The following is a 16,536-nucleotide window of genomic DNA, read 5'->3' on the forward strand; positions in this document are numbered from 1 at the left end:
GTAGTTATGAACTCAACTGTGAAAGCATGCAGAGTTGTAACAGCTGGAATAAAACTACATTCATACGCTGGACTCGAAATGATAACATGTAGCAAGGTTTCAACTAGAAAGGCAAATGTATATGATGCATACACAGGGTATAGTGAACATGAAGAGATTTATTCACATACAGTCAACTTCAGACAACAGAATCGTTTTCATTTGTTTAGATTTTGTCAGGTGAGTTTTAGATTTCAGTATTTCTTTTGCTAAAATAGATAAACAGTACTCTGTAATAAAACCTTTTATTTCTAATGTACAGCAACCCAATAGAGGCACATCAGAACTAATTTAAATGATAAGAGGTGGGATAAAGTCATTGTTTTGGAAGTCTTAAGTAAATACCAAGTTTTGGCTATAAGTTCCAAGTCAAGACCAACAAGTCCAGAGTTAAGTTGAAGTCCTAAACTTTGTGTTTCAAGTCCTAAACAAGTGTATTATTTGTCTGTCTGCTGCTCTGGACCTTTCCTTCCTGTGGGTGCAACTCGATCCCTGTTCAAATTTTATTCAAATGAAAACGAAGCATCAATTTGTTGCAACTTCATGTTTCATCTTGGAGTTCGGAGAGGATATCAAGTCGTTCCAAGTCAAATGTCTGAGGTCCAAGCAAAGTAACAAGTCATTGGTGTTAAAGAAGTCCTTTTTTTTTTTTTTTTTTTACCAGATCTGTGACTGGAGTCCAAAGTCAGCTGACTCAAGTCCACACCTCAGGTTAAGATTACCCCTTCTCGTTTGAATGAACTCGACACTGTCATCTTTGAAAATGTTTTAAACTCTTTGTCATAATCTATAATCAATGTGAAAAGTGGCTAAAATGCTTAGAAATATGTTTTTTTCATGTGTATTACAACTGAGGTAACTGCACCATGAAGGGGACCTCAAAAATTAAGAGATCATTGAAATCCAAACCAACTTGAGATCAAGTAAAACATTTAAGCATCTATACAGCAGTCCTCCTCTGTCATCGCATATTACTTCTTCAGGAAAACAATGTATCGAAACTAAATCTTTTCATCTTTGTAAGGATTAAAACATTTTCCTCAGTGGTTCAAGGGCAGATTCAGTTTAGATCACACACAGTAATGGAATGCATTCTCTATCAAAAACACAGAGGATGGTGATGAACACCTACAGGCCAATATGGGGAACCCCAGCAGAGAACACAGGTAGTTCTGTGGGAGGAATTCCCCCGTTTATCAGTCCGAGTGCAGACTGAATGTCAGCTATGCGAGCAGAGATACGCGCATATCATACCCTGTCGCTTTGCAGCTGAGACTCGGCCCACACAGGCCGACAAACACTGATTGATTAGACAGGATTTCTGTCAAAGAGCCAAAGTGTTTCCTCATATCAGAGGAGAAAATAAACACTCTCAACTGAGAAAACAAACCCCGAAGCACGAAACCACAAACAATGAAAGTAATCCACGCTCAGCGCTGCCGTGTTTGTATGAAATGTTTCTGTCTCTCTTTCACACACAAACACACACACACTCTCGTCTCGTCCTACGCCGCTGACGACATCACCTCTGACCTCCCTGCAGCCTCTGGGGCCTCATTACCCACACTGCACCTCTCCCGCGTGGACTATCATTGACAGTAATGTGACCCCTGCTGACGGTGGTGCCCACATCAGAGACGCCCTAACTGTTAAGACACGCACACACACAAGCACGGGGATGTGTGAGCTGGCACACACATACAGACAAAACACACAAAAATAAACAATCCGAAAGCGAGACATCTCTCTGGGCTGTACTTAACTACAGTCACCATGACGCCTGTGCATGTCAATCAAAGGGGACACACTCTGAGGATAAGAGATACTGGCTGGGGTCAGAGTTGGACTCATTAATCATCTCCTCCGTATCACCGTCTCTGGGAACGTGAGTCCCAGCGAGAAAAGATGCAAATGCTCATTTTGACACAAGAGGTATTTTCAATTAGAAAACCTGTTTTTGTTCTGCTGACGGGATGTTAAGCTTCTGGGTGTTTTTGCATGACAAAATTCCACCAAACCAACAGCGTTTGTGTTTTTTGCATGAGCCCATACGCATATCTGTGTTTATGCACCTGAATATGCATGTGTTGTATATGTGTACATGCAAGGCTGTACGTGTGTGTGTGTATGTATGTGTGTGTGTTATAGTAGAAACGGTATTACTTCTGGGTGGTTGAGGTTTGACATACTGGCTGGGAATCCTGTGGGAGACATTCCCAGAAGTCCAGTTTTATCCCAAAGCGGGAATGCAAACAATCCAACTGAATGGACACTGAACACACACACACACAGAGTCTCACTCTTATCCTCGCTCTTATCGTACCTGCTGATCCACTGGTCATCCTTGCAGCAGCCTGACATGAAAAAGAGAAGAAATACACAGTGAGTACCAAAACAAAAGCAATACAATATATCAACACTTAATGGATTCATATGAACACTAAATCTGTGGAGAATGTAAACTCAACATCAGCCAAAGGCAATGACTCAGTTTCCCTTCAACACACTTTCCTCATACAGCAGCAGTAGCTACGCTGGGAAAATGACCCAAATTCCAAATCTGGTTCAACCAAAAGAAACAGATTTCCTGAGTGTTTATGTCATATGATCACATGAAATCCCACCAAGCCCCAACAGATTATTTGTTTGAAAATTAAGCAGAGGTTTATTGGAATTAAAAGGGAAAGAAAACACGTGAAAAAAGTCTTCATGAATGAAACTGAAGCTCCTTTAAAGAAAAGCAACTTAAATCATAATAAATGATGCAATTAAATTAGAGGAAATTGGAAAGGATGTTGCGTGTGTGTGTGTGCGTGTGTGTGTGTGTGTGTGAGAGAGAGTGTGTGTATGTGGATGTAAATTACTCATGTTGTGGGGACATTTACACAGTCACATTGTAGGGACTCGCCTTCTTTTACACTTGGGTTTTACTCTTTTAGACCTGGGTTAAGATTAGGGTCTGTGTGTGTGTGTGTGTGTGTGTGTGCTGATTTGGAGGCGAGGGAGAAAAGAGGACATGACAGAAAATGTAATTAAAACAGATGATGGTAACTGAAAAAATAAAAAGGCGAGAAGAAAAAAGAGCAAGGGAAGAAAATAAGATCAAAAACAGGAGCTGAAGAAAACCCCCAGTGTCAACCCAAGACTCAAATACTGGATTCAATAGCCAGAATATCAGCACAGGAAATTAAATCTTAGTACATCACAGTCCTTAAAAGGACTCCCTAACCTCCCTAAAAGGACTTCAGGAACTGGGATTTACCAAATGATGCACATGCAGTTTGGCAATTACACATGAAATCCTGCATGATTCCCATCGGTTTTCCTCAGGCCTGAGATCACATACTGGAAATGACTCAACAAACAAGGCAGCATCTCACTAAAATATGTAAAAGCATATTTTACTCATATTGAAAATATAAATGCAGTGATTTAGATCTTGCTTCACGTGTCTGCGACAGCAATCAGTCATTTTAAGCAGCTGTGGAAAAAGTACTCTAATCTCAAGTGAAAGTACGAATACAACAGTACAAGCAAAAGTTTTACTTTTAAATCTTTACATGAGTAGAAGTACAAAAGTATTAGCAGCAAACTGTATTTGAAGTACCAATCATAACAAGTACTCATTTTAGAATAATGTATATCATGTAACTGGATTCTAATTACTGATTCATTAACGTGTTCATCACTTTAATGATGCAGCTGGTAAAGGTGGAGCTAATTTAACTATACTTTATAATCTACTGGGAATCTTAATCTACAATAAAACACCACCATTTATTAATTGATTAGATTTTCTCTTAATAATACAAGTCTGCAAAGCAAACAGTGACTAAAGCTGTCAAATAAAATGTAGAGGAGTGCAATGTTTCCCTCTGAAATGCAGTGGAGTAGAAGTATAATGTAGCATAAAATGAAAATAGTTAAGTAAAGTACAAAGTACATCAAAATTATACCTAAGTACAGTACTTGACTAAATGTACTCATAGATATTGTTCAAACTACCAGGAAATTCTCTGATTTATCAATGAAAAGACTGTCTATTAACCTGAGAATACCAATCATCAATCATTTTAGTTAAATTATCTTAACTTAGCCAGATAAACAGTGGTTTTAACTAATAGTAGTCAACTGATGGCAGCTACTGACTGATTCTCTAAACAGTGGTCCAGTATAATCAAAGGCTCAAGAAACAGCAAACAGCAGGTATGAAACATCTCACCAAGACAAGATAAAGGTGGAAAAAAGTAAAGGTGACTGAAGCAGGTAACAGATGAGTATTGACCAGTGAAATGTTCAGCATGTTAGATTTGAAAACAATGACAACCATTGATTTAAAAAAAATGCCTGAATGAATGCAATTATTCCACAAATATATCCTCCTAAAGTATCCTCTAAATTTAGAGATGAGGAGAACAGTGTGTGTGTGTGCATGTGCGTGTGCATGTACTTGTACTTACTAGATAGTGAGTCTGTTTTTAACCAACAGAGTGAGTGAGGACATTTTTTTGAAAGTGAGGACATTGTGAGGAAGTTGTGAGGGAGTCAATGTCTGTCAATGAGCCCTCAGTCCTCACAAGGATAGAAGTAGTGTGTGTGTGTGTGTGTGTGTGTGTGTGTGTGTGTGTGTGTGTGTGTGTGTGTGTCCATGTCAGTTTGGACAGCTGTACTTTATCAGTCACGGTGAGGGGAAAATAAACCCACTCCTTAGCATCAGCCTGATCCCACGGCCCCTGCTGCTCTCTCTACCTACCTATACAGACATATACACACACACACATACACACACACACACACGCGCATATATATATATATTCATAACTAACAGTACTGACACTTCAGCATCAACAGAAAGGGATATACTACTGTGTTCTGCAGAAGCATGCCATCTGTTGTGGATGCAGGACAATGAGCTTTTAGCTTTTCATTGTTGTAGAAATCAGTTGGTCACTTATGCTCATTTCTCCATTTTCTTGCTCTTTACAGCCCTTTGACTGTCGCGCCTGTTGAGCAGTGGCGTATATGTGGTAGTTTCTGTTGTTGCCGCAGTGCTGACACAGAAAAAGATGACCTTGCATGCTGCTGGATGGAGCAGAGCTGTCTCATCCTTTTACGTTCACCGTATTTACACAACAGCAGGGGACATGCAGACTGGACGGAGGCCCAAAGAGCGAGGGAGGACATATGATAAAGGAAAGGGAGGGAGTTTTCAAGAAGCAGAGAGAAAAGAAAAAGAGAAAGTGAGGGAAACATTCACTTTCCTGTAAAGAGCTTTGGTTGGAAATTCCCAGTGTAAGATATCAAATATAACAAAAGGGCGTGAGAGGTCAGTGTGTTTGCAGAGGCCGAGCAGCTTCAACAATGTAAAAATAAAACAACGTGTTAAGTCTCAGTTCGTTTCAGCACACTCTGCCCCAAAAAAACGACAATTCACTGTCCACAATTGCACAGCACAAAATAGGTCCGAGCGCGATGGCTTCACTGAAAAGATGCTACAAACTGCGTTTTGCAGACATCAAACATTTCCTCAGCTGGGTAAATGATCAGCTTACATCAATCAGACTGCGGTCTGCAGGATCAGCTGCAAAGAGTTAGATGGCGCTTGGCTCTAAATCAGCGTGCATGCTGTTTTTCAAAGAGTGAGCGGGGCATGACTTATCATTATCAGTAGACAGACACTGGGACAAAGTGGGTTTTTCATGAGAGAGGCTGCGGCATTGTTGCATTTGTGATCACATAAAGTATTGAGGACAGAATTCAGGTGGTTTAGTTTTGTGCCAAATGGACAGACAAATATTTACTTTGCATCTTTCCTAAAAGCTTTCTATCACCTTGTCAGCGATGTGTAGTGAATAGTAAAAGGAAGTGGCACACACAAGTGTAACCACAAACACTTGCTGTCAGTTCTGACTGTAAGATTCACCACAAAGCCACTCCAAACAAGTTTTTGCCCTGAATATAGCAGACTGACTCACTGTCAACCCGCAAACACTCACACACCCACAGAGGTAGCGTCTCACTCACCCTGGCCCGTCGAGCATGGAGATGCGCAGGGGACGAGAGGGACGAGCGGGTCAGCGGTCTGCTGCGGGTCAAAGGACGCGAGGGGCGCCTGGACAGTGGCTCTCTGGAGGTTCCCTGATCCTGACTCGGGGCTCGGCTCGCCATCCTGCCCACAGCCGCCGCACCCTGGGAGGAGAGAGAAGATGAAGTCAGATGAGACACAAAGCCAGAGATTGAAAGTTTTCTCTTGACCTTGGAAACAGCATCTACATGTCTCCGACAAGTGGGCCGCTCCATTCAATCAGAAACTGCAGAACAGCTGCTGAGCAGTGTGGCTGATTTTGTCAGCTATAAAGCTAATGTTTGCTTTAGGAATAAGGAAAGTCAGTCAAAAGGTTAAATAAAATTAGATGTATTTCTTTCACACATCTTTTCTCCAACATCCAGCCTTTTTTAAAACGTATAAAATCATCAATTCAGTTCTTATATACTGTTAAAATCATTACCATGTTAAATCACCCCAACTGTATTCTTATTGCTAGTGTTTAGAAGTTCTATTATTCCTTGTCACAGATGACTGTTTTCTCTCTCCTTTCCCTCCCTGAAGTGAATATAAATGATTATTTTAGATTTTTTTTAATTTATCAATGCAAGAAACTAATTTTTCATTGCAATGCTGCCAAGACAACAAACACAGTTTACACTGCGGCTCATGCTTCTAATTTATTGCCATGTTTGCTATATTAATTGCAGTTACGTCTGATAATGATCTCTTTTTTTGCTGCTGTAACTCAACACACACACTAGCGCTTTCAATATCTGTCTGTGTGCAGCTGTGTCTCCTCCAGTCTCTTACCCCGGTCCCTGTCTTCATGTCAACAGCTCTCTGTATCTGCAGTATGGTTTCTGTGGAGTATTTAGTGGAGCTGGTGTTTCAAGATATAAGACACCGCTGATGATGTGTCTCTTATCCTGGAGAAGCCCCCCTTATCCAGCCCATCCTGAGTCATCCCCCTCCGTACGTCCGCTAAGGGCCAACACTGGAAAGTCCATCCCAGCTTGACCTCATGACTCAACTACTGTACACACTCCAGTGAGAAGAGCCGCCGCTGTGCTTCTCGCTCTCCCCTCCCGTCGCACACGGGGCTGATAACATGGATGCATGTGTCAATGTGCGTGTGTGTAACTGAGACTGAAGCACGGACGCCATGTATTTTTGTAAACAGCATTTTTTTTTTTGCAAGCAAGAATCCAATCCTCAAATGAACGCACAGAGAGACGCATTTTCCCTTCATCACAATACACAATGAGCGCCTGTGTATGAAATTCCCTTTCTGACCCCATCGAGCATTTCCATCATGGCGATGGCATGATAATGCTGCTAATTTTCTCAGTGTGCAGTCACAGTTAGATAACAGCATCAAGGACACTGTGTCCCCAAAACAAAGTACAGCTCAAGCTGGAAGTCAATCAGTTTCTCATCTAAATTTCTAATTTTAGCGTGACTGTATTTCCACATTTGTTAGCCAACACTTGAATAAAGTGGTTTGTTAGCATTTTTTCTGTTCATCATTATCATTAAACCAACAGGAATTTAATGGAGACGATTCCCACAGTGGAAAGTCAGACTATCATAACACAAGTCTACAGTCATGCTACAGTCATGCTAGCAGCTTTGTGAGGCACAGCGGCGCTTTGAGCTAAATGCTAACGTCAGCATGCTAACACAACAATGACAATGCTAACATTCTGATGTTCAACAGCGATCACACTCACCATCGTCACTAGTTTAGCATGCTAGCACGTTAACATTCGCTAACTAGGACTGAACGCTAAGCAGAGCTGAAGCTAATGGGAATGTCATTTTGCTGAAGTAGGTTTTGGACAAACTGAAATGTTGACCTGATGGCCGCACAAAATGATGTGAATGTGCTTCCCAAAATTTCATTCCAAGAGTCGTTGGGACATTTCAGTCTGGACAAACTGCCATCCAAAGGGCTATGACGCTAGCAAGGCTAAAAGAAGACATGAACAAAAATAGCTAAAATGGAACAAATGAGGGGCTTTTTAAGCTATAATTAGCAGAATGAGGAGAACTACGGGACAGTGAGTAAGGAGTGAATGAAAAGATAATAAGAAAACACTGTTTGGAGTGAAGACATTTATTTTGTCAGTTTTTCTGAATTAATTACGTGCAAAAACCTTATTCTAGATATATGGGTAAAATACTAACTACTGAATTCAGGATTTTTTAAATTATTAATACAGTAAATCATTCTGCCTCACACCCAACCCTGAATGTCTTTTGCTCCCAAAAAAGAAAAAGTCATACATTACCCCTCTGGGCTGGCATCATTTAATCTTTACTACCCTATGAATAGTTCACATTTTTGGGACAAATGGTCTTTTTGCTCCTCTTCCCCTGTAGGGCAGGCAGCTGAACTTCACATTCTTTATTAATTTTTCTTTGTATTGATCATAATATTGTGTTGTGTTGTGTGTCTTACCTTGATCTCCCCTCACTGCAAATAAAACTGATTTTAGTTTTACATAAAACACTTGACATAGCTAAAAAATGTCTGTTTGTCTGGCTTGCCAGACAGTTTCATTGAGATTAGCTTGATTAAATGCAGCCTTTTTATAAGAATTCCTGAAGTTCTGTGCTGTTGGTTTAAGAGCTATTTGAGGTTACCAGATTTACACTTGGTAAGCATAATGAGGCAGCTGGAATGCCCTGTGAGAGGGGAGCAGAGGAGCGCAGCACAGGAGCTATTTACAAACTGTGTTCTTCTTCCAGAAATGATGTCGAATAAACCTTTAAAATAACAGGGAGCTGGTGTGAGCTCAGCTCTTTGCATCGGTGGTGGTTTCTGGAGGATTGATGCTGTTTCCAGATGGATGCCAGACGAGTCAGAAGCCGCCTGATTTATGAAGGGCTTTAATGGCGGAAAAACAACAGGCTTGGAGACCATCCAAACTATTATTCTTAATGAATCTACCTCATATTAAATAGGGGGAGAGACTGCAATCCTGGCAACCCATTCCCCTGAGTAGGCTCTCTGTCCAACATGTGTGTGGTGCACTGTACCACACACATGTGTGTGTGGCCATGAACGGTGTAAAGTATTACTGAAGTCATGAACTTTGTCTAAAACTCAAGCAATATATTAATGCAGGTAATGGCACTTGGATTTAAAAAAAAAGGGATAAAATAAAAAAAATAGTTTTCATATAAAAAAATTAATTTCATAACGTTATGAGTCCTAATTTATGACAAGCCACATTGGAGTAACTATCATCAAATGTCCCTCCAAACTCCATTCAGAAAACATGCATTTAAATTTTCTTTTCAGCAAATCATACATACCATGAAGACCACTGCATAAGATGTCTGCACATCCTGCATGAGAAATGTTATATTCATCAAGATAAGTAACTGATTTACAGTGTACCTACTGCATGTGCATGTGTATGAAAAAACGCCCTCAATTCACCTTTTCATGTTTTATCTTGTATTCATTTGTTTTTAGACTTTAGACTTTGGGTTGAGCCTGTTGTTTAAAGCACCATATAAATAAATCAGACTTGGCTTGATTTTAGTGTACTTGACTTACCGCGGCGCTCTGCAGCTCCATGTCTGCATCGGCCTCGTCTGCGTGGGAGGGATTAGCGCTTTGGACTTCCTGGCTCCCCTCATTGAGGTGATCCAACTTTTTCATCAGCAGGGTCATGGAGTCACACGCAGCAGCCTGAACACACAGACACACAGGTAAATAAACCTGAAGGGCGAGCTCTGGAGTTAACCTTGCACAAAGGCCTTTCATGCATGCTGGAGAAATCTGCTGAACCTAACCCAACACACGCTCCTCTTCCTCATCCACCCACTCCACCTTTCATTGCCTCCAGGCTGCTTGCAGATGAACATTATGCTTTTTCAGCCCGTGCAGGGACACACAGTGTGGCCTGCACTGTGGAGGAGGCGACACCTTCTCTGTGAGATTATTGTAGAGGAAAGACGACAGACGCCTTTGCTATAAGAGACATACTAAAGCCAAAGAGAGAAGAACAAACCGTCTTTAAACTAGATAAAAACACCAGTGTGGCCAATGCATGTTACGTAAATGTGTTGTAATATGTGTCCATTCCACACAGCTCTGTTATGCACATACCTAAACCCTCTCTTTCCCTCTCTTTCCCTCTCCACGCATTGGTCATGGACCCTGACTGAGACACTTGTTCACTGGCCTTCCAGGAAATGAACAAACTGCTTTGTTTCTGGGCTCTGCTGCCAATCCCAGAGTCCCAGAGGCTGATAGCAGCACATAGGGCCCCTTTGACGAGCTTGAAGTCCAAAAACAGCCCCCTCACTCACACACATGCATGCAACGACACAAGCATGCCCACACCCACCCACTCACGCACACAAACACACCCTTCTGTCCACTCCCGTTCCCTAACCCATCATGTTGACCAGTTTAAAAAATATCTGCAGCAACAGCTTTGGCCGTAAAGCCATTTCCTGTGTGTTACAGCCCCCACATCTCCAGATTCCTACACACAGGAACACAGAGGGCTGTCTATGTGCAGCAGGGTGCTATTTTTACCCTCACGATGGGGGACAGAGCCGGGGCAAGGGGAGAACACAGGGAGCGGGGGCTTTTCGACGGCATGAGTGACTGCAAACATGAACACACGCGGAGTGGCATGTAAATGTGCACACCATCGCACAGACACACATTTGCACACACTAACTTTTCACAGCAGAGTGCTCTCAGAGTTCATGAAATATTAATAGGCTTCTGTCCAGTGTTTATACAGAACAGAGCTCTTAATGCATCACTATAGCTCTGCTACAAAACCATTTCATTATTTGCCTGAACTCTCTTGGAAAGGCTAAAACGCCTATTATCATGATGCATAGATCTATGTATGAATAACTAAAGAATCCTTGGTCTGTAAGTTTTCTCTGCTGATCTGAAGTGAAAGGCATTTGTGTATGAATGAATGACAATATTATGTTGCTACTGTGACTAAATGATTATGTTGATAATTTGGAGGAGGAGAGGAGAGGGAATGGGTAAAACTATGTGTGAAATTATCACAGATATACCATGTGTCACAGCTTATCTTTTCTTTATCTTATCTTATCCAGTCCAAGATGAGTTAAACCTGCAATAGCTACATTTTGGCCACTTGGGGGCAACAGAAACAAGTTGTGAACACAACATTGACATATTATCACCTTTTAGAGTGATATGGTGAACTTGTTTGCAAACAGTTATAACTTACAAACTTATTTACATGCTAAAAAAATTACTGAGCTGCATTATCATTCATTGGAGTCATTCTGGCCACTTGAAAGTCCAGTATTCATTCTCTTTTAGCTCTGTTTTGGTCTCTACCAGCTCCTGAGAAAATTGTCTGGCTCTTTAGCTTATAAATGCTCCATGCTCACCCGCTAGTTGCTAGCTGTGTCCATCTGTTATTTGGTGTTGTTTGGTTAGTTTAAAGCGGCTTTTATAGCTATCCTAACACTTGTGCAGCTAAACCAGAGCAGAAAGCTAAACAATGACCTAAACTCGGTATAGAGCTTTATAAAGCCATAGGGAGCTGCAGATTTGGGAGATAATACTCTGTAGGTTCATCAGTGACCCAATCATATTTTCACATCGTCATTTGAAATATTGTTATCGTAAAATATTGGTTATAGTTGCTTTAAAGAGCGAGTCCAAAGGGGGTCAAGACGAGGACTGAAACTGAGAAAAGCCTGAAGTAGCATTTAACAAGCTATTTAAGAGTGAGGTATGTTATCTGCCCCCACAATCACAAACACAACAAACATCTGGATTTAAACATGTAATTGAAACAGGAAATCTCCAGTGAAGTAGTGGACATGGACTGTAATTTCAAATCTGCAGTAAGCAGCAGTAGTTTCACTTGCAAACTAATTCTCCTCCAAATCCAGAGAAGCGTAGAGCACATTCCTGTTATCAGGCTACGAATGAACATGACAGTAATTCATAACATGAGTGCCTAACTGGTTGCACTTTAAGTGTTGGGGGAATGAAAGAATTCATCTTTAAAATGCTCAAATCCAACCTTTGTGTGTCTACAAGAACAAGTCATAGAACAGTTTTTGTCTTGGTATGAAAAGCAAAATTGGTCGAGACAACAATGTGCCCTGTTATCAAGGCTGAGATGTGAGAATGAGTCAAAACACCAACAGAACTGAGATATGGTAGAATAAGTGTATTGATACTGGACTTGCGTTTTACAGCCAAACTTTTAACACTCATTTAACTTAAAACGCAGTTTGATAAATTGTTTTTTTTCTCTAAACGTCTTCAATTATTTCATTTGGCAAAGCTGTCGCCCACATTGCGGAGTGTGACGAAACAGCTTGAACCAAGATATTCCAGGAATGTGGAACCACAATGGGGCCTCTTTGACTTAACAGGTATTCAAATGAGCTTTGGCCTCAGCTTGTCAATAAGTGACTTTAAAAGCCACTTGGTCAAGCTCTGAGAACGGCATCCCAGAAGGAGCGAACAAATCCTTTCATTTCGGTCCAAGAGGGGACAGCAGTGTACGGTGTGCCAGAGGACTGTTATGGGAGCGTGCCAGGGACTGAGGGCTGCTCTGACAGGTGTGAGAACACAGTCAGGGCCATGCTCGCACTAATGGATGCCCGCTGGTGCAGTGCATGCTGGGAGCTGGAGATGCCAGGTGTGTCCAGGAGAAAAAAAGAGAGGAATTTATGATTGAAGGTATACCTGCCAAAACATTAATTACTATCAAAATCCCCCTATTTTTAACACGGTTTTCTCTTTCACTTCAAAACCTCATATAACAAAGCATTCAAATTATTGTGATCTCTTTATCTCTCTCTTTATATCTATAATTATATTTTGGCAGCATAATATACATAGAAGAAAAGCATTACAGCTCTTTTGGCCAGAAATGTTTTGTTTAGATTATTTTTTGTCATTTTTGCCTTTACTCCTGAGGGAGAGGAGAATGACCAGCAACAAAGATGCCCAGCCTGAATTAAACCACAGGCATTGCTACTACATACTAAATACATGTATTTTTGCATCTATGCATCTCTGACCACTAATCTACCAGGATGAGCCAACTCACCTATTATAACATGCTGTGCAGGATACAGTATGTACAACGTGAATAATGCAATCAATTATTGTTCCTAGTAGGTACTAAAGCATTTGTAAAATCACAAGGATTTACATTTACACTGTTTGAAATCTGTGGAAGACAAATATACTGTAAGCAACATCAGGTTGGTCAAGTGGAAACACTCTCAGACTGAGCAGTTAGAAATTATTTGACATTGCTGCCCTCTAGTGGCGGACGTAGTGTTCAACGTTACAAAATAGGCCTTTTTCACTGAAGACAGTTTGCAGTGTTGGAAGAGGTATTCAGATCCTTCGCTTTAGTAAAAGCCAGTGCATTCATGGAAATATGCTCCATTACAAGTGAAAGTCCTGCATTCAAAAGCCTACTTGAGTAAAAGTACAGAAGTATTAGCAGTAAAATATACTTAAAGTATCAAAGTACTGTGACTGACACAGTATCATACATTACATTATTACATTGTTAATGCTGATGCATCAGTGTGTAAGTAGCATTTAACTGTTGTGGCTGAGGTGGAGCTAGTTTTAACTGTTCGATATGCAGACACAAGATAAATCTGAGGAGACTGATGATTAATGGGGAAGAAGAATAAACACAGTTCTGCTACACAAATCTGTATTCATATGTCTGACGGTTTCTCTAGTCTTGTTTTTTTTGTGAAATACTGCATAATTAGAGCAGTAAATTAAACCATCTGAAAAGATTAGAGGGGAAATGTCTCTTTGGTGGATCTAATAACTCAGACATCTGGAACATGACAAGGGAGCCCAGCTGGAACCAGAACCACTGGTTTCATCTTGAACAATGCATTTTGTAAGGTTGTCATTGTTTTTTTTTTTGCAAAATAACTGTCAGGTGAAAGAAGAGGAGTAAAAACTACAATCCCAGTTCCAAGGAAGTTGGGACTGAGTATATAAAACAGGATGCAAATGAAATGTATTTACTGATGACACTTTTATGAAGTGCTCCTGAGCCCATGTAGTCATCAACATCCTTTTTACAATCATGCGTTCACAAAGTGGTGAACCTCGCTCCATCCTCGCTCGTGGGCAACTGAGCCTTTCCAGGATGCTCCTTTCATACCCAATCATGATGATATCACCTGTTACCAATCAACCTGTTTACCTGTGGAATGTTCCAAACAGGTGTTTTTGGAACATTCCACAACTTTCCTAGTCTTTAGTTGCTCCTGTCCCAACTTGTTTTAAACGTGTTGCCACAGACAGTTTGACATGTCACAGTAAGAAAAGCACAATTAAAAATAAAACATCAATGATGGATGAATGCCATTTAGCTGCTTCAGTTTCAGCGTCCTTGTACTGTTCAAGCTTGCTCACTGTCACACTGTCTCACTGAGACTCATGCACAGAACAGAGCCATTGTTATTGTTATTAGCAACACCTGTGCTCTTCCTGCTGTGCCGATATCTGTTATGAAAAAGGTCTCTCTGCAGCACAATGTAACATGTTGTGGCTACTGAATTGCTTTCTCTGGCAACAGTGAATAAGACATCTTTGTGTTTGTTATCACCCTCCTCCTGCCTTGTTTTTCTTACCTGTTTTCCATTGTTCTGCGCTGCATCCTGTTCCTCCTGGCTACCTGTGAGCTCTGGTTTGCCCTCGTTGGTGGGCTTTTGCCAGCCACATGCGGAGCTTTTAGGCCTGACATCCTGTCTCTTCCTCAAGCCCTTCCTGTTCCTGCTTGAGTTTCTACGCTGACGGCTGACCAGGAATTCCTTATATCGTAGCGTCTCAGCAAAATCATCCTCCTCATCGTCGTCATCCCCTTCTCCTGCTTCACTGGCGGATGAAGAGGAGTCCCCGCTGTCGGAGCTCTCATTGGCAAAGATCACCTGGTTGTCAGAGCTGGTACCATCGTTATCGCAGAACACAATGGCACTTGGCTTGTGCTTTACTATTCTTAGCAGATCTGATGAACAGTCCTCTGATGCATTCACAGATGCTGGCAGATGTTTGCAGTTACTCTCATCCAGGGCTGCTGAAGAGGCAGAATGACCCTCATTGGATATGGGGGTCTCTACTCGCTGCTGAGGTGATACGGCTCCACAATGTTTTAAATACCCGGCAGCTTGACAGCCCAGGTCCTCCGTGTCCCTACCTGCTCCAGGAGTCATGTCTGAACTGCATTCACAGTGTCCATTCTGCTTTAAGTTGGGCCTACTTGTACTACAGACGGAGCTGATGTCCATATTCAGCTCCTTCCATTTCTGGGCATGACTGGCCATGGGCTCTGGAGCACAGTGCAGCAGAGGGACAGGTTCAGACATGGTTTTCAGTCTGCTGCTGGAGCTTTGAGTCAGGAGGGGAACTTGACCTTGCAGGTCAGCCAAAGAGACACCCAGAGCCTGGGGGTGAATGTGCCTGTTGCGCTGCTGCTGAACAAGCAGTGCAGCTACTGGACCTTCATGCATCACTGGGGAACCAGTCCTCATCTGTTGAGCCTTTTTACGGTGCGTGTAGCGGTGGCTCGTTTTAAACAGAGCATGATGAAATGTCAGTTAACCTAAAGCTGCTGAAACGAAGCTATGAGGGGACGATGTTTACACGTTAGCCCACATTTGAATGCCTCAGAAAATTCCTGTGACACCTGAGCTGGAGAGAAAGAAAGAGAATGTAAATTTGGGCAAATTGTTTCATGTTCACACATGTGTACTCTAAAGAATATATGCATGTATAATCCAGTGTAATTTCTATAAATGGGTGTATGTGTCTGGATTCAAGTCTGGATATGCTTCCAGACTTAAGTTCAAGAAGGATGAAACTGCTGCTTAGACGGGTTTATCTGTCATCATTTTCCTCTTTAAACGTACAGACCCGTGAGCAGTAAGAGGTGGCGCGGCACTGCAGTTTAACGTCTTCAAATTATTTTAGCAAAGATGATTTTCCCAGTATTTTTGATACTGTGAATACTATTAGTGCTACATTAGTGGTTGGCTGATATCTGGCATTTTGATCATCAGCATCAGCTTTAATATTGTTTGTTTTTGTGTATTTATTTATGTAAGTTTACAAATTTTCATTCTCCCTCAGAAACACGGAGATGCTACCGTCTGCTGATAAATGCTGATGTTAAGTGCTCTAAAACATTATTCATTTCTCATTGAGAGGTTTTAATAAAGTTTAGTTTTTTGATAACCTGTGGACATCTATCTTTCTTTATTTCAATAAGTGCACTGCAGGCAGAGTGTAGATCTACTAGTGCAAATGGAGACAATACAGACAATAATATTAATGTTAAATAAATGTTCATTTAAGTTCAGTAGTTGTGTCTCATTTGTTATTATTATTAAATTGTTGATTTTTATCACAACAACATGGTACA

At 41.2% G+C, this 16,536-nt stretch overlaps 1 protein-coding gene across 1 annotated transcript in view; it reads right to left on the reverse strand.

Moving 5' to 3' along the window:
• The window catches only part of stard13a (StAR-related lipid transfer (START) domain containing 13a), a 41,020-nt gene extending 34,067 nt beyond the window's left edge, over positions 1-6,953 (reverse strand). The window contains exons 1-3 of the mRNA XM_041952322.1: positions 6,899-6,953; positions 6,064-6,228; positions 2,363-2,393 (exon numbers count right to left, since the gene is read on the reverse strand). Of these exons, the coding sequence (XP_041808256.1) occupies positions 2,363-2,393; positions 6,064-6,228; positions 6,899-6,916 (214 nt within the window). The 5' untranslated portion in view covers positions 6,917-6,953. The remainder of the gene's footprint in view (positions 1-2,362; positions 2,394-6,063; positions 6,229-6,898) is intronic.
• Positions 6,954-16,536: the final 9,583 nt, after the last annotated feature.

This window comes from Chelmon rostratus, chromosome 14 (genome assembly GCF_017976325.1).
Source record: "Chelmon rostratus isolate fCheRos1 chromosome 14, fCheRos1.pri, whole genome shotgun sequence".
NCBI lineage: Eukaryota > Metazoa > Chordata > Actinopteri > Chaetodontiformes > Chaetodontidae > Chelmon > Chelmon rostratus.